The 27,391-nt window shown below is 41.8% G+C and overlaps 1 protein-coding gene across 1 annotated transcript in view; it reads right to left on the bottom strand.

The window, feature by feature from the left end:
- Window positions 1-27,391, bottom strand: part of CDH23 (cadherin related 23) — a 398,874-nt gene that overhangs the window by 77,514 nt on the left and 293,969 nt on the right. Inside the window, exons 28-36 of the mRNA XM_083614292.1 lie at window positions 22,976-23,036; window positions 21,890-22,038; window positions 19,367-19,502; window positions 18,615-19,003; window positions 18,422-18,523; window positions 13,934-14,083; window positions 12,034-12,162; window positions 4,389-4,517; window positions 3,624-3,851 (exon numbers count right to left, since the gene is read on the bottom strand). Of these exons, the coding sequence (XP_083470418.1) occupies window positions 3,624-3,851; window positions 4,389-4,517; window positions 12,034-12,162; window positions 13,934-14,083; window positions 18,422-18,523; window positions 18,615-19,003; window positions 19,367-19,502; window positions 21,890-22,038; window positions 22,976-23,036 (1,473 nt within the window). The remainder of the gene's footprint in view (window positions 1-3,623; window positions 3,852-4,388; window positions 4,518-12,033; window positions 12,163-13,933; window positions 14,084-18,421; window positions 18,524-18,614; window positions 19,004-19,366; window positions 19,503-21,889; window positions 22,039-22,975; window positions 23,037-27,391) is intronic.

Genomic DNA, 27,391 nt, shown 5'->3' with positions numbered 1-27,391 from the left:
TCAGCTAAAGCATCCATGACAGATGACCATCCAACCTCTGCTTAAAAACCTCAAAGGAAGGAGAGTCCTTGTTATTTGGGAATAACAACTGTATGAGTGTAAGATAGCATAGACCACAGTATCAAAATGCAGCCCATCCCAGTAAGGTCCCAAATGAAACGTTCACTAGTTCTTCTTTCTTTCTCAAGACAAGAGTATACACTTTAAGAATGAGAAATGACTCATGTTTGCACAGATTGTTAAATACAGTCATACCTTGGGTTGAACGTGCTTCAGGTTGAGCGCGTTCGGGTTGCACTCTGTGGCAACCCAGAAGTAACGGAGTGTGTTACTTCCGGGTTTCACCGCTCGCGCATGCGCAGACGCTCAAAATGGCATCATGTGCATGTGCGGAAGTGGCAAAATGCAATCTGCACATGCGCAGATGTGCAGTCGCGTCTTACGTTCTGTTCAGGATGCAAACGGGGCTCCGGAACGGATCCCGTTCGCATCCCGAGGTACCACTGTATTCAATTGGCATGGTAACAAACAGCATCAGAGTAGGCTGCGGAGATTGGGACTATACTTTTGGAATGGTGATGAGATGATATGAAGGCTCTGCAGAGAAAATTCCTCATGGGAGATGGACATAAAGCTGCGGAAGTGACGGTACACTTCATAAGCTGCTACCAGAAACTAAAGATGCTTCGACAGAATGTGCTAAAAGTCATGCCACTGCTAAACATCCTAGGGTTTAAAATTAGTGTAGCATAATGCACTCTACCGTGCAACTAGTACTGCTGACTAAAGCAATTTCTTCATCTTGGTCCAAAAGGGTTCTGGGAAGAAATTAGCATATCTTAATGTTCAGCAGCTGTTCACCACTACAACTTTGCTCAGCAATAAATAAACCACTAGAAATGAAGGGGGGAAATGTGCAAAAAGTTGCCATGCTTCCTTTATTTTGTTTCCTCTTTTAATGCTTTAAAATTTGCAGCTTTTCTGTTCTCAGCACCGCTGTAAGTCATAGCACACTATCTTAACAACCAAAACAAACCAATTCCTGTTCAGTTACTCTGTTTTCCGACTGTATGATGGGACAAGAGAACTCTCCTCTAGCCTGGCAGATTATAATTCCTCTAGGAAGTCAGATGTATTGCCAAAAGGTATACTAGGAAAACTGGTATAGATTCTTGGTATTTGGTACTGTGCTGGAATAACTTGCGCAGATGCGTGAAAGCATAGCCAAACCTATTCGGGTGGCGTCTGGATAACATGGGAGTGCTCCAAATAGAGTTTGGATAAATTTACAATGAACAGCAAATATCTTTTGTGAACTTTGACAAAGCTGATCTGAGAACTAAACTGAGTCAAAGGGGGTACTTGCCACCTTAAATGTTTGTAGATAAATAGTGTAGGTTGGAATAAATTTTTGGGTTAAGATGAAGCAGGCTGATCAGCTTATCGTAACTGGAATCCTACTCTGAAAGGCAGCAAGCAGGAACTCAAGATTAATTGATATTGGCTCAAATGATATCAGTCATTTGAATCATTAGGTTGTATCCAAACGGCTGTTGCATGTTGTGGTGCTGGAGATCATATGCAGGAGAAAAAGGGCTTGCGAAAGTAGTATATGGTTTTACTGCAAGACACGGCTTTTAATGGTACACTCTACATTTCTAAGCACATTTTCTAGGCTGAACACCGTAAAATTTACTGCCAGTTAAACATGCTATGGACTGTGTTGCCAAACTGTTTGGACTAGTGGCGTTCTCAGTCTGTTTTTGGATCCAGTATACTGATTACGTAATCTCAAAATTCCTCACCCTAAAAAACAACAACCCTGTGTGGATGCACCACAGAAGTTACTCACAACCCCTGTTTTAGTTTGAAAGAGATACACATGAAAAAGAAAATTTCTATTAGGTAAAAGTGGCTAAGAGATGGCCAAAAATGGGAAGTATTCAAAAGGAGAAGCTTTGCATTAACATTCTCTAAACTTGTTTGTTCCTGTAATTCTATGAGCATGAAAACACGTAGGCTACTTCCCTGTTGTCATTACACAAAGCATAAAATAATTTAGAGACCATGAACACAGGCACAACATTAATAATAGTTAGAACCAGAACATAACCTAGATGTCATGGTATCAAATATGTGCGAATCTACTGCAAGGGAGGCAGGTGTTTACTTCACTGACTTGCATTTCTCCAGTTATATCATCCAGTGGAAATCAGCACAGAAAAACAACGAACCCCAAAACAATTATGAAATGCACAATAAGCCAAGGACATGTGTGAATGGTGGACTGTACATCTTGCATTTCTGGTGTGGAGGAAAAATAGCTGTTGGATAGAGCAGCCTCCCAGCTTGCATTTCAATACATGAGAAACTAGACAGACAAGAGACAGATTATGAGTTTCAGGAGCAGTTAAAGCCGAATAAACACTCATTCTAGTATGGAACAGGGCAGCTATCTCAGGTCAACCTGAGATAAGTTATTAGTCACCAGGTAAATCAACAGCCAGAAATTCTCCTATCTGGAACCAACCCTTGAACTGGAGTGGAACCAGCCTGTTGGCACTTAAAATCAAAAAGGTGGCACCTTTTAAACCGAATCTCCCTATCTCATAATACTAGAGTCCGGGGTCATCCACTGAAGCTGAATGCTGGGAGATTCAGGACAGAAGAAAGGAAGTGCAGCTTCACAAAGAGCCTGGGCTGAACGATGGAAATGGCTCTCACAAGTTGTAGCAATGGCCACCAACTTAGGACAGCTTTAAAAGGGTATTAGCCAAATCCATGGAAAATAAAAGTTGTCAATGACTACTAGGCACGATGGTGGGCACATCCTGTCACTGCCATCTGCAGGTGCGCCTTGCTGCTGTTGCAGGTGCGCCACGCTGCTGCCACAACCCCACCCCTGCCTCCTCCACTGTCACGCCCCACTGCTGATGCAGGTGCATCCATGGAAGAAGTGGCAGCATGGAGGAAGAGATGATGGATTTTGCCTCAAGAAGCAAAACTTCCTGGGCTAGCCCTGGGGGGATAGTGCTGTAACACTGTAGGTCCCACCTATGGGCTTCCTATAGGCATCTAGATGGTCACAGTAAGAAGAGGATGCTGGGTTAGATGGGTCTCTGGTTGGATCCAGAAAGGATCTTGCAAACCTGGTCGTTGTAGGTAGGAGTAACAGAGATAAGAAACTCTAAGGTTAGTAGAGCGCTGGTGTAAATCCTTTCCAGTTACTATAAACAGGTTCCACCACTGTGCCTATATAAAAGCAGTATTTAACTGACCAGCATATTTATATATGTGTGAGAACTTGTTCTGCTCTACCTCCAAGTTCTAAGAGGCAACACAATCTGGATATCATGAATCTATGCACTCTCTGTAATAAATGGACAGATCATTAAAATTATAATGTGTGCTTGTGTGACCTTACTGTTAAATATGGACCATGTACTGAATCTGACAACACAGTATTTTCAAAATAATCTTCCAGTTTCAGAACTAGATGGAACGAGGCAAATCTACCCTGCTCAGTTTTTCACGGGACCTTTATCTCACAATAAGTGTATTCAATAATTCTCAATATCATTGCCAATTGCATAATGTGGCATCGCATCATCACCACCACTTACCGAGAGGGCTGGGTTGCCTTCATCCTCCACAGTGACCACCAGCTGGTAGAACTGCTGCCTCTCACGGTCTGGAGGGGAAGGGCGGGTGGCGATCTCCCCAGTCACTCTGTCCATGCGAAAGGTCAGTTCCTCATTCCCTTGAGTGATGTAGTAGGAGAGGACACTGTTGAGGCCACTATCCCTGTCAGTTGCTCGCACCTGAGCCACAGCGGTACCTCCACCCACGTTCTGTGAGTACACACACAAAAAGGAATATTAGTCTGGCATATCTATATCTATGCATACTTCTCTAAAAATGGAACTGTGTCGTAAAAATTAGATTTGGATTTGGGATTAGGCAAAGACTACCAGATGGGCGGGGTATAAATAATAAATTATTATTATAAATTATTATTATTATTACATCAACTTCCTATGGCAACAGATAGACTAGAACTGGTTTCTTATTGCAGCTCTTGTTGTTCAGTGTGGGACTCACAAGCAATTTGAGAGGACTGGCCATTTCACCAAATCAAGAGTTCTCTCAAACTGTTTGAGAAGCCACACATTGGACAGAGGCAACAGTATTTATGTCTATTAATTTAATCTGGATGGCACAACAAGCAGGACTCTGCTGCCTAAACCCAGAAGCACATTGTCAAATAATATTCCCAAGTAAGTGTCTATATATGTTGCAGAATATGAGGGGCTGTTGGGGCTAGAACCAGATCTTCCTTGTGCACAAATAACTCTCTTCACAGAAAGCCAGCAAGCAGAGAAGCTTACCTCATTAACGCTAACGTTGTATCCATATGGATTTGCAATAACTGGTGGGTTATCATTAACATCCAGTATATTCACTCTTAAGGTGTGTTCTTTCTTGCGAGGTGGGACACCTCTGTCAGATGCTTGAATCTGGAATGTAGCACAATGTAATCAGGAGAAAAACTCATAGCCTTGATCAAGCCTGTTATTTAACTGAAATGAGAATGGCCTAAATAAGTAAACATGTCATAGCAATGATGCTCTTGGGTGAGCTAAGCCAATCTCTCCCCCACACCCCCCCAATCACATATTTACCTGCTGGTTACTTTATGGAACCTGGAGTATGTATGTGCATTATTTTATATGTATAAATAATGTATATAATATGCGAGAACTGTTTTTACTTTTCATGCAATGCTCCGTTATCTCTTGACCAGGAGCCCTAAGCTGCCTCTTGACCAGGAGCCCTCAGACATGAACTTCTGTTAATTTGGCTAATATACTAATTTCTGAGTCAGCTCTACCAGACACACAGTTGCCTGGCAGACATACCATTGCCTGTTCCCTGGCAGAAACAAGTTCCCCTAGCCCTGAGCTACATTCCCCCATTCATCTGTTGCTCCTGAGGGACTTTCTCTCCAAATATTCAGTTGTGTATGAGATATACGAGTCCTTATCATGTCTAGTAGCACCATGCACAGAACAACGCAACACAAGAGACTGTCAAATAGCTCTACTTTGATGTAAGATGAGTAAACAGAGCAGCAGAAGTAACTGCAGTGAACAATCTTAAGTGTGGTCTGATGGTGATGGATACAGCCTGGTTTGGCAATTAGTATTACTAGAGAATCATTTGGAACAGAAGAGTGTAAGTGGTAGGCTGATCCACCTCTTCCTCTGGTGGCAAGTTTAACAGGTGGCCACACAACTTAAAATGGCTACAGGAGACTATGTGGCCTTGGGAATGTGTACATGGTTGTGTACATAAAATTCCACTTTGGAAGAAAAGTTGGACAAAGTGGGCTTCCGGAGGCGGCGCCATCGGCAATGGCGGATTCCCTCTAGCTTTGAGGGAGTAGCTCCGCGGAAACCGGGTCTTGCCGCTACGGCGAAGTGGGGACCCCTTAGAAAATCACAGGCGGGTGAAGTCTGTGACCGTGGGACTCGGCGGGCACCTTTAGCGCCCCCCCAACTTGCGAGGGAACCCTGCGAGGGGCTCCGGAGCGAAATGGGGAGTCTGGCGCAGTGCTGAGAGTCAATTGCTTCTTCCGTGGAGTGAAGCCGCGCAGCTGTTGCCGGAGAGCGCTGACCTTTTCCCTGTGACAATTCGGCTACTAAACAACTACCCGTGAGTAGGTCAAGTTTAAAGATCGGGGATTAAGGGGGGAAAAAGGCTTAATTTGGCACTGAAGCGGGAAGGCGTAAACAGGAAGTCCGCCTTCCGTTTTGTATACAGATCAAAGCAAAGACTGTCTAAGCTAAGACCTGGAGAGTTGCGTTAAAAAGACTTAAATCCTAACGTCAAATTAAAAGAATTCCCTCCCTGAATTGCAGGAGAGGGGAGGGAAGAGGGGAAAGTATTTTTTGCCTGCAAAAAAAAAAAGAAAGAAAAGAAGGAGAGAAAAGGGAATAAAGACCACCACTTAATCCTTGGGAACGGATTGCCAGGATTATTAGAACTGCTGTATTGAGAGCCGCACTATTTATGGACAATGTAACTTTTTGACAGTTAACTCTGCAAGTGAGATACTTTTTGAAGGGCTTCTTTGGACTTGAAACTGTTGCTTATTTTGTTGAAGGGGGGACTTTGGAAAAGTTGGAAAAGATACTCTATTGCATTATTATTGACTGTTACTGTGTCCCCCTAGAGGAACACTGAAATTGCTACAACTAGTTGGGGAATTTCCCATTTCTAACTAGCCAGGGAAATTTCCACTGCAAAACAAGCTTTGGCCGAGGGACTGACCTTGATTCTCAGACAAAGTGTTATGGAGGAAAAAACAACAAGATAGGGCAAGGTTAGACTGCAGCAGACCAGTGCAGCATTGCAGCAGCGTAGAGCATCTGCATCCGGCCCTCCTGCACCACAAGGGGAAGATCCTGTACAAGCTGGGTCAAAAGGAATGGCTTCTGAAGAGGGATTTACTTCAGTTTTAAGTAAAATTTATGAAACCTTGGAAAAACTAAGCAAACAAGTTACTGAAGCAACAACTAAAATTGACCAAAATACTACTAGCATTAACAACTTGGGGCAGAAGGTGAATTCAAATACAGAATCCATTGAAAAACTGCTGCAAGAATCTACTTCAAATCGAAAGACAGCTGAGGAAGCAAAGGAAAAAGCAGCGGCTGTAGAGGAAAAGATAACACCGATATGTAAACAGCTTGGGGACCACCAGTCGCTTTTGTCTATGATTGAACTGAAGGAGAAACAGACTAATCTAAGGATCAGGGCAGTACCTGAACTTGAAAAAGACAGCCTAAGTGATTTTCTAACACAGGAATTTGCAGACTTTGGAACCTGGATGATAAGCAAGATTTTAAGATAGTAAGTGCTTTTAGACTTGGAAGAGGAGGGAGAAAGAACAGGGTGAGAGACTGTTTGATTACCCTCTAATCAAAAGAGGAGAGAGACAAAATACTGAGTCTGCACTTCCAGAAGACCTTGGAAATAAACGAATCAAGAGTGGAGATATTTAAGGACATCCCGAAATATCTTTTGGACCTCAGGTCTAACTACGGAGATTTGGTGGCCCTGCTGAGAGGTAATAGAACCATTTTCAGGTGGGAACTCCCCCAAGGCCTATCTTTTACCTTTAAAGGGAAAAAGTTTAAAATAAGTGGAAGATAAAGAAAGATAAAGAAAATTTTTTGAGAGAACACGGAGAAAACCTGCAAAAAGAAGCTGAAGAAGAGCCAAGAGCTTTAAAACCAGGAATATTAGACATAGTACCACCACCTTTGGGATTGGACAAGCTAGAGAAAGTGATACCACCGTCAGAACAAGAGGAATTGTTGGGAGCAGTTGGAGGAAAAGCAAAATAAATACACCATGTCTCTGCAACTATTAAGCTAGAACATTCATGGATTTAACTCTCCAGAGAAAAGGAGGAAAGTCTTTCATTTATTGAAAAAGCAACAATTGGACTTGATTTGTTTACAGGAAACACATGTGACAAGGCTACACAGGAAAGTATTGATTAATAAAAGATTGGGCCAAGAGTTTATTTCATCGGAGAAGGTTAAGAAGAGAGGAGTAGTTATCTATGCAAAAGAGAGCCTATCACCGAAATTTGTTTTTAAAGATGATCAAGGAAGATTTGTGGCAATCGAAATTCAAACACAAGGAGAAAAATTTTTGATAGTAGGAGTATATGCACCGAATGAGGGGAAATCTGAATTTTTTAAGAAGTTGCATGAGACATTGTTAGACTATATGGATTACAACATTATTATGATGGGAGATATGAACGGAGTGGTATCTACAAACATGGACAAGTCGCAGAGACAGGTAGTTACCAAAGATGGCAGACTACCAAAAACCTTTTTTGAATTGACTGACAATATGGATTTGATTGACATTTGGAGAACTAAGAATCCCTTGGGTAGAGAGGGAACCTTCTTTTCTGAAGCCAAAATGACATGGACAAGAATTGACCAAATCTGGATAACTAGAGGACTGGCACCTAAGACTCAAAAAGTGGAGATTTGCCCTAAAACTTGCTCTGACCATAATGCTGTGAAAATGGAGATGAAATTACCACCAACCGGTTCCTTCAGATGGAGGATGAATGACACCTTGTTTAGAGATCAAGAGGTTATCAAGAAGGCCCAAAAAACCTTGAGAGACTATTTTGAGATAAATTTGAACACCACTACTGAAAAAAGAGTAATCTGGGACGCAAGTAAAGCAGTTATGAGGGGGTTTCTGATTCAACAGAATGCAATAAAGAAGAGAGCTCAAAATGAGAAAAAAGATAAAATTTTGGAAAAAAATAAAAGAGGGTGAGAAGAAACTGAGAGCGAAACCAAAGTCACAAGAGATTCTGAGAGATATAAAGTTATATCAAGTGCAATATATGAAGATGACGTATCAGGAAATTGAATGGAAAATTAAACAAATGAGACAAAGGACATTTGAATCGGCTAATAAATGTGGAAAACTGTTAGCCTGGCAAATGAAAAAAAGACAAAAGCTCAATACTATTACCAATTTGGAAGTGGAAGGAAAGAACATTCGGAATCCAGTGGAAATTAGAAAATGCTTCCAGAGGTATTTTAAACAGTTATATACACAAGGCCACAGAAAGAGTTTGATATAGACCAATTCTTAAAAACAAATGGATTACAAAAAATCTCTCAAGAAAACAAGATAATGCTGAACTATAAAATTACAGAACAGGAGGTAGAAGGTGCCATTCAGAATATGCAGTTGGGCAAATCTCCAGGGCCGGATGGCCTAACCTCAAAATATTATAGATCTCTGAAGGATTGGATAATTCAACCACTAAAGGAGGTCTGTAATGAAATTTTGGAGGGGAAAAAAAAAACACCAGAGTCGTGGAAGGAAGCCTATATTACGCTTATACCGAAAACTGAGTCTGAAAAGACACAACTTAAGAACTACCGCCCCATATCCCTGCTTAATGTGGATTACAAAATATTTGCTGATATTTTGGCTAAAAGATTAAAAAAAGTATTAGTGGAAGAGATACATAAGGACCAAGCCAGCTTTCTCCCAGGTAGACACTTGTCTGACAACACGAGGAATATAATTAACATTTTGGAGAAGTTGCAAGTGAACATCAATACTAAAGCAGTTTTAATCTTTGTAGATGCGGAGAAAGCCTTTGATAATATTTCTTGGAGTTTTATGAAGAAAAATCTTCAGGGGATGGGGGTTGGTCAAGGGTTTGAAAATGGTATAAGTGCAATTTACTCAGAACAAAAGGCTAAATTAATAGTTAATAATGTGGTGACAGAGGAATTCAAGATAGAGAAAGGGACACGACAAGGCTGCCCAATTTCCCCATTGCTCTTTATTTCGGTCCTGGAGGTTCTGCTAAATATGATTAGAAGGGACCGTCTGATTAAAGGTATACAGGTCGGAGCCAAACAATACAAACTGAAAGCTTTCGCAGATGATTTAGTATTGACATTACAGGAGCCAGAATCTAGTACTAAAAGAGTATTAGAACTGATTCAAGAATTTGGTCATGTGGCAGGATTTAAGTTGAACAAGTTAAAAACTAAAGTTCTTGAGAAAAATTTAACACCGATTGAGAACGAGAGGTTTCAGAAGGAGACAGGTTTAACATTGGTCAAGAAAGTAAAATACCTGGGGGTTAATATGACTGCTAAGAACTTAAACTTATTCAAAGATGACTATGAGAAATGTTGGTCAGAAGTGAAAAAGGACTTAGAAACATGGTCAAATTTGAAGCTTTCCTTGTTGGGTCGAATTGCTGTTATAAAGATGAATGTATTGCCAAGAATGTTATTTTTGTTTCCATCATTGCAAATTTTGGACAAAATGGGCTGTTTCAAGAAGTGGCAGAGAGACATTTCTAGATTTGTCTGGCAGGGCAAGAAGCCCAGAATAAAATTTAAAATACTAACTGATGCAAAGGAAAGAGGTGGATTTGCCCTGCCAGACCTTAAACTTTATTATGAATCAGCAGCATTCTGCTGGTTGAAAGAATGGCTGCTTCTTGAGAACACAGACATTTTGGATCTAGAAGGTTTTAATAATGTTTTTGGGTGGCATGCATATTTGTGGTACGACAAGGTTAAAGCACATAAAGCATTTAAAAACCATATTGTCAGGAAAGCATTGTTTAATGTCTGGATAAGATATAAAGACTTGCTTGAAAATAAAACCCCAAGGTGGTTGTCACCGATGGAAGCAAAGGCTCAGAAAAAGCTCAATATGGAGCCCAAGTGGCCGAAATATTGGGAAAATTTGGAGCAAGAAGGAGACAAATTGAAATTGCAGAGTTTTGAGAAATTAAAAGACAAAGTGCGAGACTGCCTTCACTATTATCAAATAAGAGAGGCGTATAATTTGGACAAAAAAATTGGCTTCCAGGTGGAAAAATCAAAATTGGAAACAGAATTGCTAGATCCCAAAACAAAGATACTTTCAAGAATCTATAACTTGCTGTTAAAATGGAACACTCAGGATGAAACGGTTAAATCTGCTATGATTAAATGGGCACAAGATGTTGGACATAACATTATGTTTGCTGACTGGGAACAGTTGTGGACCACAGGTATGAAATTTACGGCATGTAATGCCTTAAGAGAGAATATTATGAAAATGATATACAGGTGGTACATGACACCAGTCAAGCTTGCAAAAATATATCATTTGCCCGATAATAAATGTTGGAAATGTAAAGAAAATGAAGGTACATTCTTTCACCTTTGGTGGACGTGCCCAAAGATTAAGGCTTTCTGGGAGATGATCTATAATGAAATGAAAAAGGTATTTAAATATACCTTCCTGAAGAAACCAGAGGCCTTTCTCCTGGGCATAGTCGGCCAATTGGTGCCAAAGAAGGATAGAACTTTCTTTATGTATGCAACAACAGCAGCAGCAAGAATACTTATTGCAAAGTATTGGAAGACACAAGATTTACCCACCCTGGAAGAGTGGCAGATGAAGGTGATGGACTATATGGAATTGGCGGAAATGACTGGCAGAATCCGAGACCAGGGAGAAGAGTTGGTGGAAGAAGATTGGAAGAAATTTAAAGACTATTTGCAGAAATATTGTAAAATTAATGAATGTTAAAATGATGCTGGATTGAAAATAAGTGGCATTAGCAACAAGGTTAATAAGAATATGCAAAAATGGATTGATAATGGATGAAAACATATAGCTATAATATGTTAAGATATAGAGTTAAGATAAATGAAAGAGGGTAAGGATTTGCTGAATTGATTATGTAAATGGGAATACAAAAAGGGGAGGTGTGAGGAGGTCAAGGAAACAAGCAAATGAGCTTAAAGATATCAAAAAATGGATTTGTTTTTTAATTTTTTCCTATCTATTTGTTCTTTGTATTTTGTATTTTCTTTTTTTCTATGTATTTTTGTATTTTTTTTATTTTCTTCCTTTTCTTTGCTTTCTTTTTATTCTGTAAATTTCTGTTTTTTGTAAAACCCTAATAAATATCTTATATATATAAAAAAGAAAAGTTGGACAAAGTAACATATATATTTTTTTGTAAAAAAAACAACAAAACAGGGTTGGAGCTGGAGGCTATGCGATTGCTCTTTGGAACTGCCGCTGTGAAGTTCAGCTCTGAGGTAAACAACTGCAAGGAGTTACAGTCTTATTAAACGAATTACATTGGCAATGAATTCCAATTTGTGTCTCGGAACAATTTTTAATATATTCAAATAATGTAAAATATATTGTTCTGAGCACATTTATAGTTCAAAATACAAGGAATGCGTTATTATTTTTTCCTTATACAGGTATTATCGAGGCAGTAAGTGAAATAATTGGTCACACTGTAAACATGCAGATGCTGCAATTACAGAGTCTAGACAACAATAAGTTGACTAATCACATTTGGTATATAAAGCTGCTTGCCTGGATCTGGCAAACGGTGTGATTGTGCAGCAAGCAACTTGGATCGTGGGCATCATAAATTACCTTTAAAGTGTAGTGTTCAATCATTTCCCGGTCCAATGGTCTGGCCACAAACACTTCTCCATAGGTGTTGTTGGTTGTGCGGATTTCAAATGCCCTGCCTATGTTTCCTGATACTATAGAAAAAGTCACCTGTAAAAAGATATTCATATATACAAAATCACAATGATGGCTGGGAGGTTTAGGGGATCTTGTAAATTCCATAGGAGAACAGTAGATCTATAAATTCAAAATGATGCATATGAAAGCACCTTTTCAGACTGAAACTGTTTGGGAGGTTCATAACAGCAGATCATTTCAGGCAGCAAATTAAAGAAAAAACACACCTCACCTTAAACACAGAGTGCTTCCTGTTTAATACAGAGAGGGCTTCCTTTTAGTACATTGTGGCGGTGAGAACGCTGCCATCTGTTTTTTCAGGTCCATTGTCCCATCTGTCAGCTGTCAAGCAGCCTCTCAGCACCAAAGGAACTTGTTTCAGATATTGTTTTTCCCCTAACATCTTTCAGAGCCAGCTGCTCCATCCATTGCATCTTAAGAGTCCAAGTTATATTTAGTGCTAGTGATTTCACCTTGCAGGCAGGGAAACCCTACCACTGAAGATCAGGGCCTTACAGGAGCCAGTTCAAAGAACTGAGGGAAGCAGAAGGGCAAAGGGCTCCCATGATGTGAAGTGGGACTCACAGATCAGAGGTGGACTCTGCTGAGGCCAGAAGACTTCGCTCTTGCCTCCTGATAGCAGTCAGGACAACTGGCAATGGCAGCAGCAGAAGTTTGCTTCTGTATAGCCCCTTCAAGATGGTAATATGTGAACTGGCCCTGAAGGAGAAACAGTGCCTATAGAGAGACTTTACTGGGTCGTTGGTAGGATAAAGTTGCCATTTCACCTGTCTCAATGGTTGCACCAGAGCTTTCCATCACCAAGAAAGGACAGTGCAGAAAAAAGGTCTCTGACAAAATCCTTACACATTTTTCAGGTGCCCCCTGGTCTACCCAGGCGCTAGCAGTGGCGGGCTTATGATCCCTGCTAATCCCATCTGACCTCGACAAAAATCTTGAAATCAGCTACACCTGCTCAGTCTTTCAGTGGATAAGAGCAGCCCAAGAGAATAGCAAAATGGTGTGTCCCCGCTCACTCCCAGTAAAAGTTCCTTATGGATTTCACCTGGATAGCCTTTCTCAACGAAAGGCAAAGGGAGTCGATAGTGTGTTTGTGGGGTGGGGGAATGTGCACGCACACACACAAGCGAAAGTGCTTTATACTTGTGCTTGGATGTCACATATGGCTGTGTGGCTCAATCTACAATATTTCTTGTCCCTCAGAGAACAACCCTGCACTCCAACGCTAGCCAGAAACTAGACCGTAGATTTTTTTAAAAAAATGTCAGCTTCCCCTTTAAAATCAAGTTTATTGATTACAAGGGCATGGAGGATGCAGCTGTTTCAGAGCTGTTATTTGTGGAACCCAACATATCTCTGTGCTCTGATGATGCCCTATGTAAGACAACAGAAGCTTTGACGAGCAGGGTGTTATTCATCAGTCTATGAGGCATCCTACATTGCTGTTTCTGAATCATGCGTAGGGCATATCTACTTGGAAAGGATCACGAGTTTAATCCAAAGCAGGAAGTATGCAATAACAATGAAACCAATTTGCCATCACAATTAGGGCAAGAAAACAGGGTTCACCAATTATAGTTTTGGTATATTGCTAACTCACTACGCAAATATCGACCATTCACCTTCAAAGTTCTTACACAGAAACTAATGTTTCCTTAATTTGGATGCTATCCCATAAGCACCAAATTAGAATAAGCAAAATGTGACCAACCCACCACATCTCAACACCCTTTTGCTGACTCCACAGTAACTGTACATTTTGAAGCGACACAAGCATTGCTACCTGCCCGTTGCTTCCTGCATCAGGGTCCCTGGCCAAAACCAGAGCAATTCGACGTCCAACAGAACTGTCCTCTGCTACACTCACAGATGAGTCGGAAGTAATGTCAAACTGTGGGCTGTTGTCATTCTCATCCAGTATGGTGATAGTAACCTGTCCAATGGAGAATGCAGATATGAATAAGAGCTCTGTCTGTCTGACTGTCTGTCTCTCACAGACACCAGTACTAGAGCTGGGGAGAAACAGTGATTTAGCCAAAAATTCATTAGATTCACCTTATAATTTGAGGAGAAATGATTTTGTGAAATTGTTCCATGCAATTTTATTTCTCCAAATTGTTTAACTGATTCTTGAAGCATTGCCTATTCCTTGGAAGCATACTTAACACTTAAAGAATACAAAATGCTAGAGAAATGATCCATCCATTCTAGAAAAGTATCATCCTTTCTGTATCATCCATTTTTTAAATGGTGGCAGCCATTTTAAAAACATCTTAGAACAGGCTTTCTGGAAAAAAGGCAAAATGATGACCACTCTTCCTGCCCCATAAATTCACCCTTCTCCCAAAATATTGGTGAAGCAAAACAGCCCATTCTGAGGTTGATGAAACGGCTGAGCAATAGTCATTGTCCATGCAGTATAGCCCTACTTTCTGCATAATCAGAGCAAACAGAAGGACCCTTGCATTTATAGCTTGAACTGAAGCTGCTGCTGCAAAGGAATGCTTATGTTTGCAGCAAGCCCCACTTTGGGGTTTTGGATAAGTGCAGATCCCAGCCGGCTTGCTGTAAGCCTTGATCAGCTGCTCAGCACTTATGACTCCTGGCAGGCACCAGCTGCACTATGCAATGCCCAGTGGAGAACTACAAAGCACAGCCAATCACAGCTGGCTTCCTATAAGTGCCAATCAGTAGTTTGGCACTTCCAGCAAGCTGGCTTGGGGCAAGCATCAGCTGCACTCCTGACGTTGGGAACTCAGTAGCGCAGCCAGTCCCAGTCAGCTTGCTATAAGGTGTTTACAGCAAGCCCACTGCAATCAGCTTCACTACCGAACTCCTGGTGGGGAACTCTGTTGTGCAGTGAAATCACCGCAGGCTTGCTGTCACTGCCAATCAGCTGATGACACTGACAGCAAGCCTCGTATGCTAAGCAACAATCAGGAGAACTTGAAGGCTTCTGAAAGTTTCTTGGTAGCGATGTCCCCACTTGTCCCTCACCTGATATATAAGATATGACAGATGGGCATGGTTTGGGGAAAATTGCACCACAGGCCGAAATTGGCCTTTTGCTGGGTTTAAATGGTCCCATGGGGTGGAGTTATCTCACCTCCTGGACTAAGGTATAATGTTTACCTTAAGAGATGAAAGCCTTAAACTGAAGAACTAGGTCAGTGTTTCCCAAACTTGGGTCTGCAGCTGTTTGTTGGACTACAACTCCCATCATCCCTAACTAACAGTACCAGTGGTCAGGGATGATGGGAATTGTAGTCCCAAAACAGCTGGGGACTCAAGACTGGGAGACACTGAACTAGGTGGTACCTCTAACACAGGAATCCCCAAACTCGGCCCTCCAGAAGTTCTGGGATTACAACTCCCATCGTCCCTAGCAAACAGGACCAGTGGTCAGGGATGATGGGAATTGTAGTCCCAAAACATCTGGAGGGCCAAGTTTGGGGATGCCTGCTCTAACACTTCTGTATGGCTGGAAGAACTAATTCAAGTTTACTCAGAAGCAAATACCTCTCTGTTCAACAGGACTTACTGTAAACATGGACTGGGTTGTAGGCTACATGTGCATTCAGGCACTTCTAATATAGCGAGTTCCTCTAATCTTCACAACCACGTTGACAGAGGGAAGTGGAAACCTCCCATTTATTATAGAGGCTCTGCACAACACCTCACTGGTGTTGACACATGAGCCCATTTAGCAATAAATGTAGCCCAGAAATACATGGAAATTCCAGCCCACAGTTACATTAGTCAACTCACACAGCATCAAAATATTCTCAGAATCACTTTGCTGTGAGAACTGCCGTCAGCAGCTCTTTTTTTTTTTTTTTTTTTTGGTAAAGGGATCAAGTTATTATGGATGTGCCTCAGCTGCAGTCATGAGTCCAAAATCACCCTGATAGTATTCAAGCTGTGTTTTCTGTCATTAGCTAAAGGAAATGCTGTCATGTCTAAAAATAACTGTGCATGCACACACACAATACACAAAAGGAGGAGAAAAAGAGGAAGATGCTTTTATTTATGAGTCTTTATTTACCTGGTTAAAGGCTCCAGCTGCAGGGCCAGGCAGCATGGCCTGCTTCTAGAGGGAGGCTGAAGCCCTCTTTCTGCTTCTTTTAGGGCAGGCTTCCTCAGCCTCGGCCCTTCAGATATTTTGAGACTACAATTCCCATCATCCCTGACCACTGGCCCTGCTAGCTAGGGGTCATGGGAGTTGTAGGCCAAAAACCATCTGGAGGGCCGAGGTTGAGGAAGCCTGTTTTAGGGTGATTTTTTTATTCTTGTTGCAAAAAAAAAAAATCAATCAAAAGGAGAGGCATGCTTCTCCACTTCAAGAACAAGCAGCTGATGAAAGGAGTGGCCACCTGAACAGCCAAACCTGTCTCCTCTAAGCCACCTTGATTCCTTCCATTGTTGACTCTCTTTTGGCCCATTTTTTCCAACACAACATCACAACTTTTCCCAAACCTTTGTTCAGAGATGTGCTTTATTATTATTATTTATTTAATTATTATTATTACTACTACTACTACTACTACTACTACTACTACTACTACTATTCCTTCACCTATTCCATCGCTGTGTTGTCTCACTTAAGACTTTGGGGACTGAATCCTACTTCAAGTAAAACTTGGGGGACTGAGGAGGACTACAGAGCTTCGTGTCTGCACAAAGCCCAATTTACTGTTTCTAAATTCCATTATCCCCAGAATAGGCTGGGATGGACATGAAAAGATCTGAGAGGAAAATGTCCGTTCCCTTCCCTCCACTCCCCTTTCATTCTCAACCCTAGGGGGAAAAGGTTGCTTAGAAGAGTCATAAACGAGATTGTGAGGCATTTATGCTCTGACTGGGTGCCCATTCTTAGGGGCAGCAAGTCATTTGTTTAGTGGACTGAACAAGGCCTGCCTGGCAAGATAGAACAACCGTCTTCTTTAAAAGAATTTAGAATGCTGGGACTGGAATGTGAAGGTAACTGCATAGCTGAGAACTAGCTGTCTCAAAAATGCTAGGGAATTCTAAAGCTTGCCTGCACTTCAGAATCCAATAAATGGCACTCCTCAGCTTGCCTGTTTTGCACCCTATATTTGCACCCCACATGGAAATGTATAGCAACAGCTACTTGCTTGAAAGCCACAACAAAGGGTCACAGGTGACAACAAACAAAGGAAGGATAAACACAATGGAGGGGAAGCACTCTTACCTTCTGTTGGAGAGAAGCACAAAATAGGATGGAGAAGAAGAAGAAAAACAGTTATTAGATTTAAATCCTTTTAAACAATGTGGTTTGAATTCAATGCTTTGGGAAAGGTCAGCTGCAGATGCAATGTAACGAGGCACAGATGCAATGAAAGGAAAACACAGGTGAATCATGTCCAAACTCTGCTTTGCCAATATCCCTCAATTATCTAAGATATGTGGCATCCTCAACTATTTTGTTGCTAAGTCTCTCAACCAATTGAACACCAATTGTCTGTCCAGGAATATCAATATATTCTGACCTACAACCCCCCCCCCCGAGAATTTGGCCCCTGGAAGCTCTTAATTGCCCCAGGGAGGGAAGCTGCAATGAATGTTAACATGAAATGTGGCAAGCCCAAGATCACTGGGTGCAAGAATGTCTTTCACCATAACGGCATTTATGATGTTTATGATGTTTTTAACTGCATTTGTTTTAAGAGTGTTGGATGCTTTTGCTTTGTTTTTTGTTTTTACATTGTGACTCTGAGCTGCTTAGGGACCAAGGGTGGGATATAAACTCAGTCAATCAATCAATCAATCAATCAATCAATAAAACGTGGGAATCGGTGCCAGGAAGGAATGCTTGCTACAGCAAATGCCTGCATTTCGCTAGAGGTGCTAGATTCATATCTGAAAACTGTTAATTTTCCGTACCTCGGAAGTTGAACGACTTGCGAGTCGAACATTTTGGCTCCTGAACGCCACAAAGCTGGAAGTGAGTGTTCCAGTTTGCGAATGCTCTTTGGAACCCAAACATCTGACACGGCTTCTGCAGCTTCTGATTGGCTGCAGGAGCTTCCTGCAGCCAATCGGAAGCTGCGCCTTGGTTTCCGAACGTTTTGGAAGTCAAACGGACTTCCGGAACGGATTCCATTCGACTTCCAAGGTACGACTGTATAAGCTATCCTGGGGAAACAATAAACTTTTCCTGGGTGGCGGCGGGACCTAGCCTTGGAAAGAAGAGCCAACTCAACACTGTCCTACCCTACAAAGCCAAAGGGTTACAGCAAAAATAGCTCACCACAGTTGAGTCAAGCTTCGGACCACCGTCATCTGCAACAACAGTTAGGGTGTAAAAATCTCCTTTCTCTCGATCTACCTGTCCTTTGACTGTGATCACACCCTGCCAAGGGAAAAAAAGACACACAAATACATGAATTCCCAACGCCAGAGTATGATCTTAGGTGAAGGAGGTCCACCTGTAAACTACTCACAGTGATGCCATTTATTTTGAACAAAGACAGAGCCTGAGGATTTGTATTGGGGTCAAACTTGTACGTGATCTGGTTCAGGTTATCGATCGAGCGCGCCTGGACTCGGAGGACTTCAGATCCCAGGGGGATGTTCTCTGTGATCACTGCTTCATACGTGACATTCGAGAACTGCACGGCCTCATCCAGTTCGTTGAGGAGGCTGACATAAACGCTGCAGAAGCCTTGGTTATGGGGAGGTGCTTGGTCCGTGGCCGAAACATTCATCAGATAGCTGGTTTTCGTCTCGTAGTCCAGATAGTCAATGGTGGTAATGAGACCGGTGCTCTCGTCAATTTCAAACTTCCCCTCGGAACCTGAGATGATTTTGTAATTCACAAGGCCTCCGTTTCCTAAGGGGAGAAAGAACACAGTCAAAGGTGCAAGACACAAGTAAGAAGCCACGAATCAATTGCACAGTGCTCAGGGATGAGAGTTCAAAAATCCAGACAGGCGCTTAAAAGCTTACACAGCAACTTATAAGGAAAAAATAACATATGTACTTCAGCGTATCTCAGGATTCCCCTGGATATATTTGATATATTTGGCTACAAACTTGTCGCATTCAGCACTTAAGTTCAGCATTAGAAGGAGCAATTGTACTCCTCCACCAAGAATAAAGGCAACACTGACAAGCAAGAGACCACAAACACAAATCATGGCGAGTCACAGTGGCTTGGAAAAAAAAGGATGACTATTCCATGCAGTTTCTGTACCTGTGTCTCGATCTGTTGCCCGAACAACTGCAACAGATGTCCCGATCCCAGCAGTCTCACGCAGTCCCAGCCGGTTATATTGCCTTTGGGTAAATACTGGCACTTCATCGTTGACATCTTCCACGTACACTATGACCTGGGAAAAGTTAAGGTGCAGTTAATTTATTTGCCTGGAATCTGTTCTGGAGAAAAAGCAGTGACACTTGATAAGGAAGAGGAGTCTTGATGTGGACACCACAGCACAGAATTATGGAGTTCTACTGGACCCAAAGATCAGTTCCATGCAGTGGCGTAGCGTGGGTTGTCAGCACCCGGGGCAAGGCAAGTAATTTGCGCCCCCTAACCCGTGGATTTGTGCCCCCTAACCCGTGGATTTTCGCCCCCTAACCCATGGATTTGCCCTAACCCCCAGATGTTGCGCCCGGTGCGGCCGGCCCCCCCTGCACCCCCCACGCTACGCCACTGGTTCCATGGTGAAATATATGACCAGTCTCTCATGCCTCTTCATTACAAACAGAAGCAACCTGTGTAACAAGCAGAGAGCAAGTGCACTGCAGGAAGCTATCAGCAAAGCAAATATCTCCAGGTAATCAACAAAGAATAAAAACAAAGCAAAGCCCAGGCTCCATAAGGGGGAAATTCCTTTCTGCTGCAGATTGCTGTAATATGCCACTGAATATCTTGTCTCTAGCTGCGGCAAGTGCTGTCGCCCCAAAGGAAAGGAAAGACAGCCGATATCATAAGAATCTGATCTTGGTGCAGTACAACTGAGGCAAGCTGTGTAGAATTTTCCATTCTTTCAAAATTGTAAATTCTTACTTATTTTTTCATAAGCAGGTAGGCACATATTGATTATTTGTAACCAAAAGAAAACAATTAAAAGAATTAAAATGATAGAAAAAGAAAGAAAAAGCACAACCGACGGCCCCCTATCAGAGAAATGGTATAATGCTGCCATAAATTAATATTTTTTCATTTTTGTTCTCTAATAATTTTTTGCTAGAGGTTCAGGATCAAAAACTCCATCTATCATCGGGGTTAGCTGGCAGGCACCAGACATTCCATACCTTGCTTGCCAGAACCATCTGGATATTACGAGCATCATTTGTGTGTGTGTGTGTATATATATATATATATATATATATATATATATATATATATATATATAAGTTTGTCAAACCTTAAACAATTTCTCTTACTGACTTTGACTCTGCCTCAACCATATTTTATACACTCACTTTTCCATAATCGTTAGAAACCAGACCTGATTTAAGCAAGTCTCTTTGCTCAGTTCCTCCCAATTCCCAACTTTTATATTCCATTCCATTTTTCAAGACAGCCGCTAGACCCTCCCTAACGTCTATTTCCAGCAGGTGAATTGATGTTTTTGCATATTAACATGGCAGTAGCTAATTAATTAGGAAGAATTTAAAGTCCTAAAAAATGGATCAGGGTAATCCTGTGCGTGCTACAGCAAGGTAATTGCTAAAACCATGCTGCATAATTATAAGGGCAGGGGGAGCTGGGATAAAGTTGCCCAACACACTTGTGATTTCTCTCATTCCATTTGCCTTCAGCAAGTCTTTGGGATTATGAACAGAGGTATAACCCTGATAGTGTCCATACTCACAAAATTCCATTCCGAGTGTAGCAGAGTCATAAATGGCTGTCAAAAAGAAGTCTATTTGTCGCTAAATGGATTCTAATGAAGTTCCACTGACATTTGGTAAGGTCAAGAACTATTAGAAAATCTATGTCACCTGGAGTCCCCACATTTTAGCAGGTTTCTCCTACCACAGAACCCACAACAGAATATACAGGATGCACAGGGAATTTATGAGGGCTTCTGCAACATTTTTAAGTGAAGGTGAGCTGTTGTGAATGTTGAGGATGAGCTCCCCCACCATGTCTCCAAAGCACTATGCAAAAAATGGGGTCACCTGGCATCACTGAGATGTCAGTTCCTTGGATAGGTGGGTGAGCTCTGCCCACCAGTCAGAGTTGGCCCATGGTGGGTGGAGGAGATGTAATTTCCCACCCATGGGTTATCTGAATGCACTGTTCTCTTCTAGATCTGGGGAGGTTCATAGGCCTGAGTAAACACAGGTCCACAATAACTCACAAAGTTAAGTCCCTGCCTCAGACCTCAAGGTTTCTGATTCAAACTGTGGGATATCACTGTGTTATGCATGTGCTGCTTTCAGAAATTCTTTATGCATTGACTTTGTTACTTAATTCATTCAGAGGAGCAAAGATATTAAACAAAGAAGTGCTCAAAATGTTATTACCCATTGGGAGAACAGTTTGCAAAAAATTATTTTCTGCGGAACCTATGCATTTATGTGCTCAGCATTTGATACTTTAAAAAAAAATTGCACTCTAAAACACTTTGCAATATCCCACTGATCTTCACCAAACTGTTAACCTGATTTATCAAAACCCTTATAGCCAGCTCCACTATAACCAACAGAAGATTGTAATTTCCCTGTGCCGCCTTGTGGAATCTTGAAGAGGCACTATTACCCTAACAGAGCTCCTCATGGGTCCTTGTTCACTATTGTAGGCTTCCACTTCAAGGACGTGGGAGGAATTGCGTTCTCTGTCCAAGGGCCGTAAGCCTCGCATGACCAGTCCACTGCTGGGATTGATCCGGAAGTTGTTGTAACTGTTTCCTGTGGATGACAAATAAAGACTACAGAAGATGACACTATGTCTTCAATTTGAAGACTTAATCCTCATTACAGGAGTGTTTCAGAACAGGGAGAGAGGTGGATCTATTAACACCAATAGGATTATGAATTTATAAAGAAGCCAGTATAGCAATGCTACATATAGACTTTTACACTAAATTAAATGATTATGCACATCCTCCTACCCTTTCAAACAGGCCTCTTCCCAAAGTTGCTTTTCTTTTTCTTTTGAAGTTCCCGCAAGGCTTTGTTGCATACATGTTAATGTACCATGCAAGTTTGTCCCTCAGGTCACACATGCCACTTCTAACCTTGCTTGTTCATATTGTAGCCAGTCCTTTATCTTTACCAGCTGCTTACTTTTTGTTTTTCCCCAACTCCCTTTTTCTATCCCTCTCCCCCTCACACCCCAAATCCATTCCAAAGTTATTTCCCCCTCAGCTTCCAGCCAGGCTTTCTATTGGCTAGGGCCGAAGTTCTAGCTCCAGGGCATTAAATTTCTCTTTTGAAGTCATACTTCATGTATCACGATCACATCCTTACAGATTTACTTGGAAGCAAGTTCCATTTTCAGCTGAACTTACTTTCAAATAGGTATGTTTAGGATCATGACTGTGGAGTATTAGATGTTAAGACAAGCTGATGCAACATAAGCCGTTTCCTGCAATATAGTTAATCTTGAGGGTTATGAAGAATGAATTGTCAAGTTTTAATGGTACCAGGAAGTCAGATATATTAGAAGTATAATTCCCTAGGATGTACGTTTCCCAATAATTAAGTTTAAAGCCCAGAAAATGTGGAGCAGAACACATAAAGTTGCGTAAGGATGAAAATGATCAATAAGGTTGTCCTAGTTACTTTATAAGTATACTATTAATTTTTTATCATTAAAAAAACACTATCCATTTTCTTTGCTTACCTTTGATAATCCTGTACCACACCCGGCCGTTCACACCTTCATCTGCATCTGTGGCTTTCACCTTTGAACAAGCAAACAAACAAATGAAACAAGCAATAAGGGGCTACATTAATACACAAAGCTAAATCATGGTTTGCTTTACCACAGTTTGTTTAACAAATCACGTGTCATCTCATAAACAAGAACATAAGCCATGGCTTACTTCTTCAAAGCTTGGCTTGTTTTCCAGCTCCTCTCACCTTGTGGCTTTCTGCTTGGCATGTGTCTGGGGTGAGCAAACAAACATGGCTGAGACACAATACCAGGCCATGATTGGTAAGCCAACGATTAACCATGGCTTCACACTGCAGTTTGTTGGCAGGAAACAAGCCTTGGTTCATCTACTGGACTAGTTTCATATGCTCAAACAAATCATGGTTAGGCTAAACATATCACAGGTTACCATTATTTGAGAAACCAGACCATTGTGTCAAAGTCCAACTATTCAACATACTTAGTTTTAGAAAATATATAACAGTCCCTGTCCAGTCACAGCCCATCCAATTTCAGAAGAATACTGAAATCAAGCTTCTAAAGGTAAGCACCAGAACCGCTAATTCTCCTTGGAAATACAATAGCACCCACTGCAGCCGTTTGACAAGTAGTGAAATATGCTAGTGTTGGTTGGTGCCATTTAATGATCAAGCTCTCTGTTAGATTAACCGAAGCTTCAAAAAAAGTCTTCAAAAGTTGTTCACCAGGGTGGATTAAATGCCTGAGACCAGATTTGAGACGGTTCCAGATAATCAGCCTCAGTCAAAAGTGCTTGGAGTAGCACGGCAACCACTTGCAGTGGTTTTATATCCGAGTATTCAGCACCTTGAACTTAGGTTGAGAGATACAGAACATCTTTACAGGGTAAAATCCCAGCTCGACCTTGAAGCTTGCTGGGTTTATTTTAATGTTATTTAATAAAATGCACATACACTTGATTGTGAAAAACCTCAAAGCAGTTGACAAAACCATGAGTGGTGTTTCTTAAACTATAGTCTATGGGCGAATGGGTATTCTGCTGGTCTGGAAGACCCATTTAAAGCAAGAGGGAAGCTTTCTCCAGAACGGTGACAAACACAGGATTCACATGAAGGGTGGTTCCAAACAGTGAACATTTTTGGCTGAGATTCAATCACGTACCAGCAAATTCAGTTTGCACAATTTGTTGGGAGGCCTTCAGGAATACACCCACCCCCCCAAAAAAAAATACAGGACTTTTTGTGATAAGGAAAGTGACAAGAAAACACACTGGGAAATATGGGACTGTCAGGGAACTGCCATCGGAACTAGAGGAGGAGGCAAGGCTCCACAGCGATGCTGGAGAAGGGCCAAGCAGGGAGAGAGGCAGCTCTCCGGCTTGGGAAGAAAATCAGCGTAACACCAGGGATAGAGGGGGGCCGATGGGGGAAGCGGAGAGGAGGCTCCAGGACTCCTCGCAGGAGACCAGCGAGGAGAGCACGGGTCCTCCGCTGCCCATACCCACCCTGCGCAGAAGACTTCCGTGCAGGGAGAGTAGGCGGCGACTTGGTGTCAAAGAACTTCTTTGCTGGAAGAGGTTCAAGAAACGCCCACTGACGGATTCTGCTAGCGACTGAACAGCCACGGAGAGAATGGCTGTCCAGACAGAAAAGGTTTAACCAGGCAACCTAGCCCAGAGTGGCGGTAACTTACGCACAAGCAACCCCTAAAACCATTACAGGGACACTTGGCTTTGATGCAGCAGCATCTAACCTCCCAGCAAACAGATCAAAATGAATGCTTATTAAACAGCTAATGCCATCTAATTTCCCTACAAACAAATCAGGATGAATGGTCAATGAGCACGTCAGCTGGAAGCACTCTTAGGTTTCTTCCAGCACTCCTTGCAAAGTGAGGGGGGTAATATGCATGAGTGAAACAGGGCTGCCTGCCATGAAAACCTGCACTGCTGTGCTGAGTTCTTCTATTCCTCTCTTCAATATGTAATACAATTTACCTCATGTCCTGATGTCCCCACAATATGCATTTCCTCATTTCACATTCGAGCTAATTGTGTGGAATGGGGAAAAATGCACAACATGGCAACAGCAGGAACAGGGTAAGTTGTGCATATGTTACCGAAGGGCAGAACAAGAATTCAACATGGGGCGTTTGGGGCTGTTGTTCAATTTTTTATTTTTTTTTTATAATATGCAGCTCTGCCCTGAATATGGTAGGTGAGGGGAAAGGGATGTGTTGCTAGGTAACAAACAAGGAGGTTCCACTGAGAGTCTTCATGGACAAATATCTGAGGGCGGTTTTGGATGCTGCTGAGGAAGTGGTAGCTGAATACAGTCACTTCTGTAATCAACTGCCAATGCTTCATGAAATGTTCAAAGGGGAACTTATTCAGGCTACAGATGTAAATCCCCCCCCATGAAAATTCCACTCTGAATATTAGCAAGTGCTGCCAGCTGAACAGAGATGAGACTGTGTATCTCCCTAGCAATGTCTTAAGCCGCTATCAGTGGCATAGAGCACACACAAGCCCAGAAATGTTTGGCCTTTTCTTTACCCTGATCATTTAGTGATTCAGTTGCACAGGCATATATAAAGAGCCAAGTTTTAATCCAAAGGTCCTTCAAGCAAGCTAATAGGTGGTGGATGTAATGTAAGAAAACGCAGCGGTGTCCAAAGGAGAAGAAAATCACAACAGTGGGAATACATAATCCAACAAAGTTGAAGGATTACTGAGTTCTAAAGCAAGTTATTATCTGTCTTAATATTCCCTCTGAAGCTGCTGCTTTGATGGAAGTTACTACAGCCAGCAATCACTGTCAGAAACTGGCTCAGAACTTGAGTTATTGCATAGTTCAAATAATTTCATGGTGTGTGTATGTAATGGAATATCACTTGATACTAAAGGAAACACAACTCAATGGTACCCTCTGGCGTTCTTATTGCTTATCGCAAGGGTCTTCTTCCTTCAAAGCATCATTGGTGACACTGGAGTCATGTATATGAGCCCAAAGAATAATGCACTTGCTGTAGGCAGCCTCTGCTACAAGCATATCACATATATTTCTTAAAAAGCTAGGGAAAAATAAGAACACAATTTATTAACACAGCAGAGTAATTTTTAAAGGAATGCCAAGAGTGTCTTCTAAAAGGGTGAAGTACATTTGTGCCCTCTGCTGGATTTTTTTATTACTTTAGAAAGTTTGAATTTTTGGTGGGGAGACTGTGTGTGTATGTGTGTGTAGGTTGAAATTCCAGCATATCAAATGAGGGAAATCTGAAATTCTAAGCCCTAACAACTGGATCAATGTAAGTGACCGTCCGCGCCCCAAATTTAAACAATACTAACCAGCCCTAAATGAATATCTCTATGCAGTCACCAGCAATCCTGAACATGAGGATCACAGATATGGCCAGCAGAAATCCCAGTGATTGCAAAGGCTATAATGGTGGTACCTTGTTAAAGACTTTGTATTTGTCTATTTTAGATGTATGCCAAAAACTTCTCAATACTGAGTTCATCAAGGTCCATTAGGTTTTATTTCCCTTGTCCACCACAGGCTGAAGCTGACAAGGTGCAATTTTTCCTCCCCATCATGTGCTGAAAGGTGCAAAGTGGTCCCAAATAGCAGCAAATCAAACCACATTTCCCACAACTCAGTTCTCAGTTATAGGCCTATGGTAACTCCATGGTGACATTGTAAGGGCTGATTCACATTTTACTTTTTGAACTTCAGTACAAAATGCATCGAATTTTAAATAGCAAAATGCACAAGAGATACTATATATAATTAAATGGTCAACTTTCAGGATAATAAACAATGATATAGTAATTAGCAATTACAACCCTGTTTTCATGTTTATTGTTGACTGTTTGATTTAAGATGAACTGAAATAAATATTTCTGATGTGTCTAGCAGGCTTTACAATCCTAGCCTCCATGGGGCTGTCCCTGAATACGTTTGGCCCAACTCATAGCCACGGACATGCCTTAGACCTGGTGTTCACCTCTATGGCCATGGGTGATCTGACACTAAGTAAACATGAAACAAAAGAAGTGCCATGGTCAGATCACTTCCTGGTGCAACAGGACTCTGTGACCCTTTCCCTCTGCAGGGAGCTGGGACGAATTTGGATGGTACATCCTCACCACTTAATGGTTCCAAATGGCTTCCAAAGAGTGGTGGGGGATGTTTTACCCCATGTTGATGGCCTTTCAATTAATTCCCTGGTGGCCTGCTAGAATGTGGAGTTAACCAGGGCTATTGACTGTCTGGCTCCAAAGCGCCCTCTCCAACTGCTTGGAGCCTGGACGGCCCTGTGGTTTTCCCCGGAGCGATGAAACAATCCCTGAGACGGCTAGAGTGCTGGTAGAGGAAAACTCATTCTGAATCGGACCGAACACAG

This window comes from Podarcis filfolensis, assembly GCF_964270895.1.
Source record: "Podarcis filfolensis genome assembly, chromosome: 5".
Classification (NCBI taxonomy): domain Eukaryota; kingdom Metazoa; phylum Chordata; class Lepidosauria; order Squamata; family Lacertidae; genus Podarcis; species Podarcis filfolensis.
Note: the sequence above shows the minus strand (reverse complement) of the source record. Positions and strands in the feature narration are given on the sequence as shown.